Source organism: Macaca fascicularis, chromosome 1 (genome assembly GCF_037993035.2).
Source record: "Macaca fascicularis isolate 582-1 chromosome 1, T2T-MFA8v1.1".
NCBI lineage: Eukaryota > Metazoa > Chordata > Mammalia > Primates > Cercopithecidae > Macaca > Macaca fascicularis.
In genome coordinates this window covers 49,966,889-49,985,912 of record NC_088375.1, presented here as the reverse complement: position 1 = coordinate 49,985,912, position 19,024 = coordinate 49,966,889, and the positions used below count along the sequence as shown (strand labels likewise).

General features: G+C 33.0%; 1 protein-coding gene across 1 annotated transcript in view; it reads right to left on the bottom strand.

Annotated features, from left to right (window-relative positions):
• Positions 1–17,413: 17,413 nt before the first annotated feature.
• RGS21 (regulator of G protein signaling 21) overlaps positions 17,414–19,024 on the bottom strand; it is a 49,936-nt gene continuing 48,325 nt past the window's right edge. Inside the window, exon 5 of the mRNA XM_005540263.4 lies at positions 17,414–18,766. Coding sequence (XP_005540320.1) covers positions 18,563–18,766 — 204 coding nt within the window. The 3' untranslated portion in view covers positions 17,414–18,562. The remainder of the gene's footprint in view (positions 18,767–19,024) is intronic.

Genomic DNA, 19,024 nt, shown 5'->3' with positions numbered 1-19,024 from the left:
TAATTTTGCTTCTTCCTTTTTTATTTAGATGACTTTTACTTCTTTTTCTTCCCTAATTGTTCTGATTAGGATTTCTAGCACTTGATGAGTAGAAGTGATGAGAGTGGGCATCCTTGCCTTGTTGCTGACCTTAGAGGAAAAGTTTTCAGTTTTCACCATGAGTGTGATGTTAGGCTGTTGGCTTTTGATATATGGCCTTTACTATGTTAAGGTAATTTCCTTCTGTTTCTTGTTTCATTAGTTTTCTTTTTCTTTTTTAATTATAAAAGGGTGCCAAATTTTGTCAAATGCTTTTTCTTCATCAGTTGAGATTGCATGTGATTTTTACACTTCATTCTGTTAAAGTGTTGTATTACATTGACAGATTTTTATATGTTGAATCTTCCTTGCATTCCAGGAATAATTTCCACTTGGTCATGATACATAATCCTGTTAATGATGCTGTTGCATTTGGTTTATTAGTATTTTATGGAAGATTTTTTGCATCAATATTCATCGGGGATTTTGGTGTGTAATTTTCTTGTAATATCTTTGTCTGCTTTTGGTACTATGGTATTGCTGGCCTCATAAAATGAGTTCAGAAGTGTTCAATTTTAATTATCTTCACATTTTTGGAAGAGATTGACAAGAATTGGTGTTAATTTGCCTTTAAAAGTTTGGAGGAATTCTGCAGTGAAGCCACCTGATCCTCGGATTTTCTTCCTTGGGAGATTTTTGATTACTAATTCAATCTCATTAATTATAGGTCTTTTCAGCCTTTTTATTTCTTCATGATTCACTCTTGGCAGGTTGTACATTTCTAGGAGTTTATCCATTTCTTCTATGTTATCCAATTTGTTGGCATAAAATTGTTATCAGTATAATCATAGTAGTCTCTTACGAACTTTTTTTATTTCTGTGACACCAGTTCTGATGTCTCCTCTTTCTGTTTTTGAGTCTTTTATCTTTTGTCTTAGATTGGATAAGTGTTTTCTGATTTTATTAATCTTTTCACAAAAGAATTTGTTTTCCTCTTTCATCAGTGTTTGAAGTCAAGTGAAGTGAGACAGAAAAGAGTTCTTTGGGAAGCCCCCTGAAGAGCCAGAATATTGTAAACACACATTCCACTTTTCTCCATCCCTCCTAAGGAGGAAACCATGAACTGACCACTTTCTTCCAATTACAGTGGACTTTATTGGCTTCTGTCCACAGTATTACAAGGTCTATAGTTCTCCCATGAGCCACTGGGCTCTCTTGTTGTCCGTGCTCCCTGTGCTTCTAAAGTATATGACTTTCCCATTGAGTTGGGCAAGACAGACACCAATCTCTTGGGCAGCTTTCTGAAAAGCCAGAATGTTGGATATACTTTCCATCTTCTCTTTCCCTCCATAGAGAGACGATGGAAGTTGGGATTTTTCTCTCAACTATAAACTGTGCTGGCTTGGGGGACAGGCTGATGCAGTTAAAATTAAGTTACTTTTCTTGCCTACTTCAATGTGATTAGCCTTGTGTTTGAGCTTGCCGTGGATATTACGACTTCTTAATGGGTTTCTGAAGTTCTTACAAGGTTTTTCAGACTGTATATTATTGTTAAGTCTTGTTTCTATAGGTTAACAAAGCTCAGGGTTTACTATTCTGTCATCTTGCTGATTTCACCTTCCCATATCTGGTTTTGTACTTGAGATCAAAATGGTTCCAAGTAGAAGGTCTACAATCCCTTATCTGAAACCCCTAGGGCCAGATATTTTCCATAGCTTTAGATTTGAGAAAGGTAACGCAGTACATACACTGAAAAGTATATAATTTCTCAAGGGAGGATGGGGAAATCACTGAAATCAATAGAAACAAACTTGAATCAAATCAAATTTCTATAATAACATATGTGGCTGTTCAAATAAGTGGGAAATAATGACTATAAATATACTCTTGTTAGATTGTATCAGGATTTTTTAAAATAAAAATCATTTGGATTTCAAATCATTTTGAGGTGGAGAGTGAGGATAAGCAATTGTGAACAAGTAGTTCTTTACTTTCTTTGACAAATAAGGCAATAATACAGTGTCCTTAATATATAAATGATATGTACATGAAGTGGTGGTGGTAATGATTTAGTGGATGTGGTTATTAATTTATTGCCTCTAAGCTCAAAATTCACCCTTTTTATCTTATTTGTGAAAATGGACCTGAGCTTTTTAGATATTTTTCCTTTGGTAGCTGGCTCTAAGGATTTGCAAATAAAGGGTGTACAGCAACTTCAATGCCTGGATCATTGAGTACATGGCAGCTAGCAGCTTTCCCTTGATACCACATTAGGCAGTCCTGTAGCAGACTGTCTCTGGTCAAATGTCTCTCCATGAGTAGGTTTACCTGGCATTACAAAGAATTTGTTTCTGGCAAGTTCTACTGGTACAGTACTACAGTGGTTTCTTTGTCATAAAATGAGCCACAGTTCTAGGTTCTAAATGTCGTTCCTGTGGGAGCCCTTCCTTAAGTGTTCTGTCCCAACTCTAGAGGTAATAGTTGCACCTTATATTTGTTAATTTTGGATTTTTAAAATTCTCTTTACATCTAACTAGCAAATATGTTTTTATTCCAATCCAATGCAATAGTTATTCTTTATATTAAATGTTTCCTGTCCAAATTGTTCAGTTTCTCTTTCCTGATCAGACTCAGACTGATATAGTAGTCTCTTCATACAAATGTTTAACCATAGTTCAAATGGAGAAAGCTAGTGGAAAAATAGGAATTATCTATGGAACATACTAAAATCAAAAGAAATAATACTGTAGCTGCCAAAAGCACATTCACATTCTGAATTGTAATTTGACAACAGCAAACTAACTTGTTTTTGATCATGGTAAGTTAATGATGTTAATTTAAATTTACCTAATTTTAATATAGTTAAAACTGGGAGGGGGGAGGTTATTTAGTATTATTGGAATTATGAAAAATAGGAATTTATTCAGGTAACATTAAAATGAAAATAATATATCAATATTGGTTATGCACTTATATATTTTTCCGATTAAAATAGGTTTTTACCTGTTATGAGTTAAATTCTGTATCCTTCCAAATTGGTGAGTTGAAGTCCTAGCCCTCAGTACTTCAGAATGTGAACTTATTTGGAAATAGTATTGTTGCAGATGTAACTAGTTAAGATAAAGTCATAAAAGTAGGAGGCCCCTAATGCAATATGACTTATGTTTTTATGAAAGGAGAGAATTCGGACACAAGCATGCATGCAGGTAGAACATTGTGCATATGTGAAGATGGCCATTACCAGTCAGAGAAAGTGGCCTGGAACAGAGTCTCTCTTCAGAGCATTCAGAGTCAACCCTGTCAATATCTTGATTTCAGACTTCTGGCCTCTAAAACTCTGAGACAGTAAGTTTCTGTTGTTTAAGTCACCCAATTTGTGACACTTCATTTCACCAGCCCTAACACACTAATACAATATCTGATTAAGTTATAAAAAAGATACAGTTTTATCCTCTTCTGCAAATTTGCTCAATATTCTTGAAGCTTTTATACACAATTAATTGCTTAGCTGAAAAAAGTTTAAGGCATATCTATTCATAAACTTCATTTTCTCTCCTAACTCTTCCAAGAATTTACTTGCAATATTATTTATTGAACTAACTAGAGCTTGAAAGTATCAATTTAAAATAATCTTTATGATGTCACTTTTTTTTTCCTGCCCCCTTTTCTCTGTTTACATGTTCATGTAACTTTAGAGAATAAAAAACCTTAGGACCAAATTGATCATCATATAGAAACTGTTAAGGTATAGAATATATAAATGTGATATATAATTAGACTGTAATGACACTTGAATCAAGAAGAATGTAAGGTAGAATGCATTGCATTCTTTATAATCATAATTAGTATAGTATATACATAATAAGCCTTTCTCTTTTTGTTCTTTTCCTTTTTTCATCGTTCCTACCTGTCAAGGCATTGATGCTTCTCTTTCTCTCTCACTTTTCTTTGGTATTACTCTCATGTAAATATATTTTTCCTGTCTCAATTGACATACAATTTTTTTCTTGAAAGATGGTAATTATTTAATTACATTTTAGTAGTTATTTTGTGTTCTAAGAACACATCATTTGTGTTCTTAGAGCTAAAGAAAATGGAAGTCAAGAAATCAGTAACACCAACAGATAGAAGAAAATTAGCCTCCGGATTCAATCTTTTCCTATAAATCATATTTGTTTGTTTCTATGACTAATGAATGCAGTATGGAAATTATTCACACTCCAGCAGCAACCTGGATAAAAACCCATTTTCAGAAGGCTTTGAATAAGAATAAAATTCAGCATTCATTATTTTAAATGCAAATAGTGGAATCTGAGTAGGATAAGAGTGTCAGAGTGGAAGGGCGTGTTTTCAGGCATTGCAGAAAGCTGTCATGGTGACTAGGAGGCATAGCAACTTAATTATAAAAATAAATCTAAAAGAGTGAGTCAGGCACAGGTTTGCGATTTTACTCCTGTCAATGTTAGATGGAGACTATATCCTGAAAATCTGTTATCAGGATCCTGAGAAAAGCATTAGAGGAAGAACAGGATAACAGAAAATCATACTTTTATGAAGATAGAGATATAAAACATATTTATCTGCAGGTTATTTGAGATTCCAGCAACTATTTCTGGAACATTTTCTAAATTACAGTCAAGGAGTAATGTTTTAAGTGTGAAACAAAGAAAATAATATGTACTGATTTGTATTATATCACATATCTTGGGTTTTATAATGATAATTTTACACTCATCTTTTCCCATGAGTGTATTTTTCTCTGCCATTTCTCTTGATTATCATAAACTTAAATAAGTAGCAAAGACTAGGGCATACATATATTGAAATTCAGAGCAGAACATTAACTGGAAATCAATCCTAAATAATATGGCATCATTCTAAAGATAGAGTATGTCCTCTCTCAGCTTGAGTATATTAGGGTAAAGTATCACTGAGATTAGTTTGAGAAATGTGGGGTTGAAACCCTGCTCTGGGCAAAGAAGTCCTCGTAGCCACTGCTGTGAGCTCTGTAGGGGCCAGACCCCAAGGCCCTGGTGTGCAGCAATTAAGCTTAATTGGCTAGTTGGACTTCTTTGGGGGATTGTGGAGGAGCCTAATTAGCAGCAAGCAGTTGATTTTCCACCAAGGTGCTCTTTCACTTCTTCCCACATTTAGACTTTGAACTGGATGAAAGTTTAGAGGTGAATTTCCCCCCAATGGTATGAATTTTGATGTGGAATGATCAGGTAGGAGATTACTGTCTCCATGATGGAAACATTCATTCTAATTCTATAACCCATATACAGTTCCCACTGGGAATCTCATCTGGCGATTACCTGGAGAGTTTCATGTGTTTAGTTTGTGAAACGTGGTTTTGTTAGTTGTTTCCCTACTCATGACCCCACCCTTCTAGAGAACAGGACCAAGGAAATAGGCAAGAGAGAGGCTACTTGATATATTTAAGGAACTGGTTACAGACATTTAGTCAAACTTTGATTTTTTAAAAAATTTAATTTCACATGGACCATGAAAGGATAACAAAATCAAGGTGCTTTTAAACATGTCAACCATGTTTGTAAGCACTTTTAGAGTTTGTGACCAACTTATATATAGTTTACAGAAAGCAAACAGACACTTCCAGCTTCAGTTTGTTGTGTTTTCTGCTTCCAGATTAGATATTACAGGAGTATTGAAAATGTGTTTACTGCATATGAAATGCTGTCAAACTGCTTTGTGAAAGGAACATTTCTTGCCCTGGAGGAGCTTATCACTCATGTAGAAAGAAAGTCAAAGAAATAGAATATTGTGGTCAATAGAATTTTAGATGAACATTTTATTTAACATCTGGAAGCAGAAGTTTTCTTCCTTTCCAAGGCATTTCAACACTATATACATTTATCTTTCTAAAAGAAAATTTTGATTTTGTTATTCTGTTGCTGAAACTAAACTCCTTCAAAGCTTGTTCTTTACCCTGTACACAGAATGTGAGATGTTTTTTGGAAAGATTTATCTGAACTCTCCATCCCTGCCTAAGAACTTGATATATTCTTCCTCGAACTTTGCCCTTTTCTTTTCATAGCAAATGTGTCCTGGGCTTGTTTAATTTTCTCCCTGTTACTCAACTGTACTTTCCAAAGAAGCAGATATCCTACCTACCTTATGCATTTTTGTATTCCTAGAAACGAACTCACTGTGTGCCTCTTATCAAGTATTCAGTACAGATTTCTGGAGTATATGAACATTAATACCGCCAACTGGTGGCACATCATCAGGCAACAAAGCAAAACCAAAAAGAAAAGTTCTATTTCTCTTTTGTGTGGATACCTATAATCTTGATTTGTTATGTGTAGCTTGTAGAGAGGAGTGGTAGAATATCTAGGGACATCATATCTCCACATTCAGATTCAGCCATAGTAATCAGGAGACCAATGAATGCCAACACATAAGACTAAATCATTTATTTAAATGTGGAGCTGATTGGGCATCTCTCCTTTCTTTCCTCCATACCTTTGGAAGCAAAGAGTATGAGCAAAGAGTATGGAAACTCATCACTATGAGTTTCCCCCATTCGTTTTCATGCCCTATCACTCTGTCTGGTAGATTTTTAGGACCAGTTAAAGCATAACTTTTCCCTCATCTTTCATTAGAGGCTCTTCCTACGCCAAACAAACACATAGGCACACACACCCAATTTTTCTTTCTCTCTCTCTCTTTTTTTTTTTTTTTGGAGACGGAGTCTTGCTTTCTTGCCCAGGCTGGAGTGCAGTGGCACAACTTTGGCTCACTGCAAGCTCCGCCTCCCGGGTTCACGCCATTCTCCTGCCTCAGTCTCCCAAGTAGCTGGGACTACAGGCGCCCGCCACCACACCCAGCTAATTTTTTGTATTTTTAGTAGAGACAGGGTTTCACCGTGTTAGCCAGGGTGGTCTCGATCTTCTGACCTCGTGATTCGCCCACCTTGGCCTCCCAAAGTGCTGGGATTACAGGTCTTTCTTTCTCTCTTAAACTTCCCACTGCCTCACTTCATTGATACACATGTCCGCAGGGCCCTCTATCAGTGAATCCCTGTAATAATTTCCCTATAATGTGATCAGTGACAGTAATATTTTATTTAACCCATTGAAATAAGTTTCTACCTCTTATTTACTTTTTTATCCATCACAGTTAGGAAACAACCTAACGGTTAGTTACTTCCTAGACTGCTTAATGGTTGAAAGGACCATTTAGATGACTGAGCAAATGGATGAATGGATGGATGGATACACATACAGACTGGAGCAGTAACTCTTTTTTCATTCATTGTCTGTCAACTTGGATTATTCTTACATTCCAACAACAGATTAAGTAGGTGAGAGTAAAAACTCTGCAGGAAGAAAATAATAGCAAAATAAGCAGCAAAATAAAAATACATAAAAAAACTTATTGCAGGTACTCATCCTCATTCTTAGATGTTATGCATCAACATATCAATTTACTTAAGACATTTTTGCATTTTGTGGAGATTTTTGTTAATGTTGGAGTACAGATAGCATAAAGTTTAAAATTTTAACACCAAAAAATAAAACTAATTTTAATGCATTGTTTTGATTATAGTTTTTCTTAAAACTTCTTACTGTAGTGTATTTAGTGCATGCATAAATTATATCTGTGTACTGGATAGATTAGCAAATTGATAGGCAGCTGTCTTGTGCCACTCATAGAGGAAAAGGTGTTTAATTATTTTCAAAATGTGTATAATATTAGAATTTTGTATTATCCTAAATATACACAAGATGATTTAAACAAAGGGAATTACAGCTTTGTTATACCACAGCAACGGGCTCTCAGGAATACAGCAACACAGTACATGAAGCTGACTTTCAAGTGGGCAACCTTGCTCTTCTGCAATGTTGCATAACTACGATATGGAACCACAAGTAGTGTAATATAACTAAAACTATGTATGGTAAATTTAGGATTTACAATGATGACTTCTTGTTAGAAGACAGCAAACAGTAGATCTGAGAGCAGTAAAGTTTCAGTTGAGTCATTGCACTTGTGACACTTATTTTAAATGCAATCTGTTTAGCCCAAAGTATTACCAACTTTAGAAAATACGTGCCTCTTTCACAGGGCATTTCTCTTAACAATTTGTAGGCAGCCTGTTGAAGAGCTTTCAAAGAGAAAAATCTCATCTCATACAAAATAATGTACTTTAATATATTTTCATTGAGAATATCTTCTCTAACAAAAGATGACTACTACCTTTTTCTGTCAATTATTATCTCCCGCTCTTGGGGAATGGCTTCCTGCAAGGTCAAATGTGCCTCTATAGTCACAATTCACACAACAAAATGTCTGAGCGTTCTCTCCATGTTCCTTGAAATAAGATTAGTTATATTCTACTCTTTGGGTGGTCGTTAGGACACAGTTCTTTACAGGCTTCTCACGTCTTTGCCCATTTTGCAAGCAGAGGCACTGACTGCTTTGGTTTTGGTGCAATTTTTCGAGAATATTTGTATAGCAAATGGCCTTGGAAAGAGGCATAGTGTCTCTTTCCAGAGCAGAAGATAGGTATGTTTACTGCCCACTATAAAAGATTCAGGTACTCTAAGCTTAGCTTTTCTCTTTTGAAATACAAGCTGCAGAGTTTACAAGTGTCACCTGACCCTCTGAGCATCACCCTGTGGAAACTGGGACTGGAAGTTACTGATGCTCTGACTACTATTACTAGTAATACATATTACTAATAGTAATGTATATTACTATTGCTGTGAACTATAACATCTTTTTTCCAGTTCTAGGAGCCTGTGTCTTCTGCTAGTATTCACGAAATTGTAGAAGGCTAACTCGTTAGCTTGAAAATAGGGTAATATATCATTCACATTAAGGAAGAATGGTTAGGTAAGATATATTAAGCACTGAGATGTAGAATTAATTATGCTTTGGTTTTAACACATACTTGTAACATATGTTCACTAACGTCTGAGTTGTTACATGGAAGTTTAGAATTCTACTAGGAAGAAATGCTTCATTATAGTATAGTATGTGCATTTATTCAGTGTTATAGCAAGAGTAAAATTATATTTACATAATGTATTGCATAGCTCTTGAAAGCCAGTACACTGCCTCTTTTTGTCAAAAAGTTGGTACTTAGAATTCTAAGTTTAACATTTTAATCTTGAGAGGAAAGTAATCTTAAACGTTTTGCATTAAAAGATTTTCAGATACTTCCTACATAAAGTTCTTCAATTATTTCCTTTTATTTCATGTTCCTAAGAAATCATATTTTTCCTAAGCATGTATATGAAATGCTCATACTTAATAAAATTTTTTCAATTCAAATATGATTATATATTAGAAGTTAGATCATTTATATATGTTTAATTAGTGCTATATTATTTCAAATTCATGAAATATTACAAATTATAAGTTTGAGATTATTCTTTTAAAACTATTGTGAGGCCTAATTTGAACAACGATTTTAGATAACTCAAATACAGTTTTACAATGTATGCATTTTATAAAATAAATTAAATATCAAAATATTTAAATATCTTTTATTTCATATTATAGATTTAATAAAGTAATTCAGCATAATCATATTGTTATTATATATTCAGAATTTTGAATTATCTGAGAAATGCAAATGCAGTGGGATATAATAGTATTATTCTTATGCAAATTTAGTACATTTTAATGTTAATTTATAATAGTCAGTGTCTGATTATTATTATGTTAATAGTGAGAAATATGTTTGAGATTAATGAGTTATGTGTATTTCATAGGTTTTCTTTTTTCAATGCCCTACCTTTCATAGATTAGCCTGGATGTGCTGTCAGGGACTGGCTATTTTCATTGTGGGAAAATGAAATTTTACTCTCAAGAATCAGTATTTTAGTAGATTTTACTCTCAAAAATATGATTTATTGTGCTTTTTTCTCCCTTGATTCATCTCTGGTTTTTGTTTCCACTATTTTCATATTTACTTTCTTCATTTTCTTTTACTCTTCATTTCAGGTTTCTTTGCTTTTTCCTTTTAGCTTTTTACTCTTAGACATTGACTTCTTAAAGAACAGCTTCTGATTGCAACTACCCAACATAACAGTGAAAAACAATAGCAACTGGACTCCTTACTAAATATATATTTTTGTATAATGTAAAAGGAATAAGAACATGAAATAAATTCTTTGAAAAATAGTTCACCAAAACTATATGTTTGTGAATGTGCTTGTGTATGTGCATCAATGTAATTATGAGAAATGACAGAGTAAGCTGTTTAAAGTCAAACTCAAGTCCCAGCTATGTAGCTTGCTTTGGGACATTTAGCTACTTAACTCTTTTTTCTCTCTGCTTTCTCATTTGTATAGTTAACAAATTATCTAAAATTTGGAAATAAGGCAAAGGAAAACTGCATTTTTTTTTTTAGTGTCACAATAAAACATTGTGCCACAGACTCACTCAGGGATTATTTTATTGCCTAGGGTAGGGGGTTGGAAAATTTTTTTTTTTTTTTTTTTTTGAGATGGAGTCTCGCTCTGTCGCCCAAACTGGAGTGCAGTGGCCAGATTTTTTGTATTTTTTTTCGTAGAGACGGGGTTTCACTGGGTTAGCCAGGATGGTCTCGATCTCCTGACCTTGTGATCCGCCCATCTCGGCCTCCCAAAGTGCTGGGATTACAGGCTTGAGCCACTGTGCCCGGCCCCTAGGGGTTGGCAAATTTTAACCCACAGGTGAAATCCAGCCCAAATCCCATGCTTGTTCATTCTTTGAGCTAAAAATAGATTTTGCATTTTAAAAAAGTTGCAAAAAAAAAAAAAAAAAGATTAAGAAAGACAAATATGTGACAGAGACTTGACGTAGCTCACAAATACTAAAATATTTACTATATGAGCCTTTACAGAAAACATCTGTCTACCCCTGCTCTAAAGGAATGAAGCATTGTTTGATTTAACTGTGTACTATTGATCAGGATTCAGACTCAGTGAAGGCAGATGATAACTAGAAGTTTAATAAATTACAAATGATTTTTGTCTGCTGGTGAGGCAATGATTTCTGTCTGCTTAAAAAACAAAACAAAACAAAACAAACAAAAAACAACCCAGCCAGGCACTGTGGCTCATGCCTGTAATTCCAGCACTTTGGGAAGCTGAGGCAGGCGAAACAACTGAGGTCAGGAGTTCGAGACCAACCTGGACAACATGGCGAAAATCTATCTCTTCTAAAAATACAAAAATTAACTGAGTGTGGTGGTGAGCGCCTTTAGGCCCAGCTACTCAGTAGGTTGAGGTAGGAGAATCGCTTGAACCCAGGAGGCGGAGGTTGCAGTGAGCTGAGATCTCGCCATTGCACTCCAGCCTGGGAGACAGGGAGAGACTCCATCTAAAAACAAAAAGCAAAAACCAAGAAACAAAACCCTAAAGGACATAATGGTATTACTCTTTAAGACATTAACCATTTCCATATATCACTTTGTAATAATATTTCAGCATCTTTTAATTGGCTGTAAGTTCTTGAGTCTCATTCTCTTTTGAAAAAGCTTTACTATCCTGCTGGTTCCCTCCTTAATTAAGAACATAATCTTATTGACATGTCTTTATTTTATATTTGTATATGAATCAACTTTTTAACTTTTAGATATTTAAACTTCAACAATAAATGGGCAGTCTGCCACTTTCCTATTTAACTATCAACTCTCAGGGTTTTAATACAACATGGTCTTAGACAGTAAGTGGACTTTATTTGCTCATCTTAAATGTCAGTCTAGATGTTCTTTTAGCAGAACTCCAATTAAGAACCTCTCAGGGTTATTCCATTCTCCCCAGATTTTTCAAAGACTATTTTTTAGACTAGTTTTAGGTTCACAGCAAAATTAACAAGAAAGTTCAGAGATTTCTTGCACCAGTCCTCACTCATGCATAGCTTCCCCATTATCGACATCCCCAACAGAGTAGTATATTTGTTACAGTTGATGAACCTATATTGGCACATCATTATCATCTAGAGTCTAGATTTTACATTATGATTCTCCATTTTTTTAATGATCATGTTTGTGGAATAGTGAATTCTTATTGCTAGAGCTCATCTGCTGATACCAGTAGAGTTGTAGGTTTATCAACAACCGTTATGTTTCTCTTTTTCCTCAAGCTTCTTTATGCAAATTTTAATTATTGTTATTGCATGATATAATTAAATAATATGCAATGAGATGAAATTAGTGCAGGGGGAGATTTAATTCAATGAGGTTGAAATTGAGTGCTTTGCTATGGCTTTGTTAAAGACATAACAAAGGTGAATTGCTAAATAATTGCTATGCAATTAAGTGTGGGTAAAGCAATAGCAAGAGATTGGTGTGTTTGGCTGTGACCAGGCCTCTACTTGGAAGCATCTAATTTTGAAAACACATGTGCTGCATATAAAGCAAAAGTTTGCCTATCATATGGATGGTTTTGGAAACATAAAATAAATCATGCTATTTTGCCTCAATTTTTCATTGTTCAAACAATATCAAAGTGGAAATATCAATACAGATAAATCTGTACAAATAAAATGGAAACATGGAAGATCTGCTGAATCTTCACAGCTTCTCCTATTGCCATGAAATTTTTTCCTATTTATCAAAGGATATTTATTTAAAGAAAGAAACAATTTTAGAAACATTTCAAAATAAATGTTTTTTAAATAAAATTTGTTCGCATTTCATAAATAGGTTCCAGTGATGAATGAGACATAAATAATTGAGTAGACAATGTTGCTGATTGGGGTTAATTAGTTTAAAAGCCCATTCCCAGGGAGATTCTTCTCTCCTTAATCAACCCAAAGATCCAGGGTGCATTTAGTGAGGCATTCGGAAGACATGGGGGAGCAGGTGTACCTTTTGCTCTAAATAGCTGAACTCTTTTCCTTTCTCAAGTAAAGAATTCAGGCAACTACTGTAAGATTCTGAGCACTGACTCCACAACTAGACTGGGGTTTCATATGCTTTTTGCATGCTTTGCCGATGAGAAGAATTCTCCTTCTCTTCTTTGCATTTTTTCACACATCAATTTACAGTTTCTCTTTGTGAAGTCTCTGTTGACTTTGGTTTAACTAGTCCCTGTCTTTACAATTATACATTGATATATAGTGATATGAATTACCAATATTTATATCCACGTACACTATCCTGCAATTAACATTTATGCTGGAGTTTAGTTGCATATTTTACGTGAAAATAGAATTACTTTTCTTCTGTGAAAATATGTTGAACTGTGAGCTGTTATCCAAATGCTGTCTTTTTAGCTTACTGTGCACTTTTGAAAGACTTTTAAAAATCTTTTTTTGCCTTTCCACATTGCCTACGTCAGAAGTGTTAATTCAATGAGAAATTCTTACAACTCAACTAGTCAGATAGTAGTTATTGAGTGCTTAGGCATTTATAGTCATAGTCCTTCAAACTTGAGTTAAGAAATGTCCATTCACATGTCAGGGCTAATGACTGCATTTTAATTGTGAAAAAGAAGTGTGTTTTACTTATATTTAGTCTCTGTTTTCAAAGTTATTGATTTAGAAAATAGATCTTCTGATTTGATTAATGCTGCTTTCATTTCCTTTTTGAAATGGAGATATTATGAAACACAACTTGTATAGACCTAAAAATAGCCAGGTGATATATGCCATTAACACTTTCAAAAAACAAAAATTTAAACAGAAACAGAGTTCATTAAGTAAATATATGTGTATATTCATATATACATGTAACCTTAGATTTTTCAACAAAGTTCTACATTTACTTTAAGGTACTATAATACTATTTAATTTCCACTGGCTTCTACCACTTAAAAGCCATTTTCCCAGATGTAGTTTCTGTATTATTTAGTTTAAAACACAGTTAAGGCTCATGGATTGAAATTTCAATCAATCTTTAACATTCTAGTGTTAGGGTTTATTTACTCTTTTAAAAGACTGCTTCTAGGTTAAAAACAAACAAACCTGCGAAGGAATCTAGAGAATCACTGGCCAGCAAACAATAATTTAAAAGAAAATTTTTAGCAGGTCAATCATAACTCCAACAGTTTAAATCTCTCTTACAGTGTTCTTGGTCTTTTACATGGATTATGATATGTTGTCATAAAAGATTCATATTCAGATATTAAACATTACTTTGAGTGATTAATAAATTTATTTTTTTCTGCTAAATAATAGGCATTTTCTTTGTCTTTTCCTCATAATATGTAAGAAAAAACTTACAATTTTGAATTCATGATTATATCTTTGGGGAAAACATGATATATTTGAAACGCACAATAAAAACAACAATTTAAAGGTATCATGATCAAAATATTTACTTCTTTAAACCTAAAACTGACACTATAAAAATAAGATATTTTAATTAAAATCTATAAGAAGTAAATGCAAGAATATTTAATATATCCAAGTTAAAAAAACATTTAACTTTTTTCTTATTAGTTTTTAAAAAGAGCTATTTATTATATTTTATCTCTAAGCCATCATTGTTTACAAAATTAATGATCTAAATATTACAGCTTATTTTCCTAAATGCACAAAAGAAATAAACGTATTAGGACAAAGAACTCAAATCATATTCATAAGGAATTAATTGCTTTAAAATCCTTATTTGTGAAAACAGAAATAAATGAAATTATGTTTTATGTGAAACTTCCAGGAATAATTAAACAATCATCACCCAAGAAAACCATGTACATTGAATAAAGCAATTTTTGTTTCTTAGAAATATTCATAGCTGAATTTATTCTAGATATAACACAAATCATAAATACTCAATGGCTACCCAATAAGCTGATTAAACTTCATTGGACATATATATATATATATATATATATTTTTTTTTTCTTTTCCAGATATCTAGCCCTGTTTTTGCTTCTTAAAAGAAAAAGAAAGGCTAATGTGATTTCTTTAAAAAAAATGCATTTTTAGGTAAATGTTATTTTCCCACTTTCTGTTATGTTTGGAAGCATACTATGTTCCTTTATTAGTATTAATTATACATAGACATTATATATTTCAACACACTCTATACGTAGTATTTATACAGAACATACAAAAATTTCTCCAAATGGCATAGCCGAGGTAAATAAGCTATCACTTAATATTCATTCCTGATCATTGCCCATTAAAATGCAGTGGCAAATCTGACAAAACAATAAGAGGAAACTAGACTGTGTGACTCTTTATTCATATAATAATTGATTACCGCTGTGCAACATCCCACTTTTTTCACAGTTATGAAATGAGTTCACTTTAAATTAGTTGGCATCACCATGAAATAAATTACCTGGCCATGTGGTTGGGAAGCAAATCAGGCCCACATTTGGTATAATTGGGGTGAAACTGTTATATAGGGATTTTGTGAGTGAAAACTAAGATATAATTTGTACATAGGACATAAATGTAGAGAGCAGCAATACTGAGACCAAATTGTCTGGTTTTGTTTTTAAGGAGAATTTTCTGGTTTTAGAATACATTTCTTAAGTTTTCCCACAATTATTTATTTATGTTAGGCATAGCCTACATGATTGGGAATATTGGCTAATTATCTTCCATATAGACAAAGAAAAGAAAGTTCAATCTAAATTTCAAGTCCAGGATAATGAACCTAAACTTTTCTTGAAATTTCAGGAAAGAAATTTAGACCATTTTCCAAAATTATGGCCCAGAATGCTACTATGGTATAAAAGGCCAGGTTGATACTAAGCTTCATTAGAAAGGATATTGCAAAAGAAACTGAAAACACTTTTTTCTCTTCTTTTATTATATCAATATGTGTTTTCATCAACAATATCCTGAGTACACATAGTTGCTATACCACACAGAATTTTAAAAACTGTAGAGCAAAGTAACTAAAACAATGAAAGTGGTTAGAATGAATTCTACATATAGACAGACTGAAGAAAACCCCCCAAAATAAAAGCAAATTTGGGAAGGGGAAGTTGGAGACTAGATTATGTTTGTAATGCCCTCAAGATTTTAGATTTTTACAATATAGCATTAGAAAAAAATTTGTTGATTATATCTTGAGGCAGAAATAGATCCTTTCTAGGCAAATGTAAGAAACTATATTTAAGAGAATCACTATTGGTGGAATTATTAATACTTGAAATACAAATAAATTCAAAAGGATTTTAGATAAATTCATGGATTATAGTTCCATAATTCATTGTTAAAAAGGTAAGATCATCTTAGAAATATATCATTTTACTTCTTTAGGTCTGACTAGTGGAGGGCAAGCAGAAATTTCATTAAAACACATTCTGTGGAAACTTTCAGAAGGTGGAAAGCACTGTGCTTGGAAAAATCTTAGAGGGTCATTTCAATTTAAATATCTTGTAATCATATTAATGTTTTACTGCTTACCTTAGTTTTTAATGTTAGCACCTCATTTCTTAAAGTTGATGGAAACATTTTTAGGAAATGACATTAAACAATCATTGAATATTTAAATACGTGTTTAAGGAATGTTAATGTTGTTATTCATTTCTTGCAAATTAATCCTTTTTACTTAAAATTTCATCCATAAAATTACTCATCAATGGTAACTGATGAAATAAAATAACATATGGCATGAAAGAGACCATGTGTGTAAGATGTACATCTGATATTTTATTAAAAATTCTCAGTGATAAGTATTCAAAAATCTGCAATTGTTTTCTTTTATTTAATCAGAATACCTAGAATTGTCACTTAGGGTGGGAGTGAGTTGAGGAGGTAGGTGTTGTTATTGAGGGTCTTTGGCTGGGATTCTATTAGAGGTCATTTAACATCCAATTTTCAACAAACCGTTTTGACACCAGCTGTATTTTTTTAGGTACTATCAAGCACCTACGGTTTCTAGGTAGTGAAAGTTTGATTTGTGTCTTCTTTCACATCATTAGAGAAAACTTGAGAGGCAATCATTAAACATAAAGTCTTGCTCTATGGTAACGAGAAAGAAGTTGCAAACTGACTGTAAAGAGAAAATTGAAATACTTGATGAAAGGGATCATGTCTGGGTATTTGAGGATTAGTTGGAATTTAGATTTCAGACCTCAGAACAGTTCTAAATTGGAGAGAGGACTACACTCTTCTGTCAGAGCAGGGAGCCCACGTGGGAAAACCACTGCTCTGACCAGCTTGGTCACTTACCAGCCTTGTGATCCGAGGAAATAACTGAGATTTTTTTCTTTTCACATCTAAAAGTGGGATGTGCTTTTAATTTCTAAGATTGCTTTTATCCTCAAAAGTCTATTTCTTCTCTGAGAATAATTTTAAAGTTTCCCATTTAAATAGAGAGTAAATTAAGGTTGAAATCTCTAGAATAAATGTTAAAAAGTGTAGCTATTTTCCACTAAGTGCACCTTAAGGCACATTGAATGCTTCACAACCAATTTCTATTTATGTCTTCTTTTAAAGAATTTGCAAATGTACAGGGAATATTCCATTTGCATACATTTAAATGTTTATTTTTCATGATGAAGGGGAGACAAAATTTTGTGTATCAAATGAGTAGTTTGTGAAAACATAAAATAAGCCATGCTATTTTTCCTCCATTTTTTAATGTTCAAACAATCTAAAAGTAGAAATACCAATACAGATAAATAAATCTGTGCAAAGAAAATGGAAACATGGGAGATCTGTTGAATCCTTACAGCTTCTCATATTGAAATGAAATTATTCATATTTATCACAGGATATTTACATATAGAATTAAACAATTTTAGGAACATCTTAAAATAAACACATTTAAAAAATTGTTTGGGTTTTATAAACAAGTATCAGTGCTGAAGGAGTGAATAGATACTTCCCCACAATTGAGTAGATAATGTTGCAAATTTTTAAATTTTATGACTTGCTATATATTTCATCTTATAAGGATTTATCCATGCTCCTTAGTCTTCCACTGTCTTTTACATTTCTGTTAATATAAGAAAATCAGTATTCCCCACCCTTGAGGCCTTTTTCATACATAACTCATCACATTTCATATGTGATGCCATTGAATTGAGCCAAGTGATATATTTTAAAAAACTTTAGTCTATGGTGCATTCAAGACATACATATAAATGTGTATACATTTCTGTGATTTAAAAAAAAATTTGAGAGGCATAGCAGTTTCCATAACCAGCAAATTATTAGAAATAGTTGGAAAGAAATTGTAGGAAAAAACCAGTTAAATATGTTAACTGAAGGCTTGTTTTTTGGTTCAGAAATTCTCTTTTTACAGAAGTGAGTTTTTTTGAATAAAGCAATGGTATTTAAAATTGTGTATATGATGCTCAAAAGTCTTTCCTACCACGTGAAGATATGTACAATTTCTTACATTATAATGTAATAAGAGTATTCAGTTTTGGTTTAAGACTATATTGTATCTCCATAAACTTTCTTTGTACTTCCCCTGTAGGAGATTAAATAGCTGGTAAAGCAAATGCGTTCTAAACAAATGAGTTAGAAATTCAGGCTTGATGTATAAAACATGGGTAAAAAATGTTTTCTAAATCCTAAACAAAACAAAAGACAATGCATTGTGCTTGTGTATTTAAAATATTGTAGCCCTGAAGTCCAGTGACTAATTAGTTAACTTTTACCTTCCTCACAAAAAAGGGAGCCATTTTTTATGATTTGGAACCTGTTGACTATTTACCAGTTTTTTATAAATCTCTGACTTTAGAAATCGAGGGAAAGAATCTTTGGCCATGAGGCAATAGATTAATTTCTGAGCCTCATCAAAGCATTTGAGTGTTGGTTCAGCAATATTCTTTGAGATGAGGTCTCTGGTGCTGAAGTCAATGTTAATCTGTAGAAAATAAGGTTGCATATCATTGGATTAGTTTAATCAAAGAATGTATAGTATATACATACATATTATTTGAAATTCTTTCTAAACACAAAGCTAATCGGATGCAAAACAGCAGAAAGGTCATGTATTCATTTTCTAGAATGCAGAATACATGCTTAGTTTAATTATTTTTCCTTGCTTGAGAAGGGTAGCATTGACAGGAAACAGTGGTAAAACTTTATTTTGAGATTTATTTTTTAAAAAGACAAAGTGAAA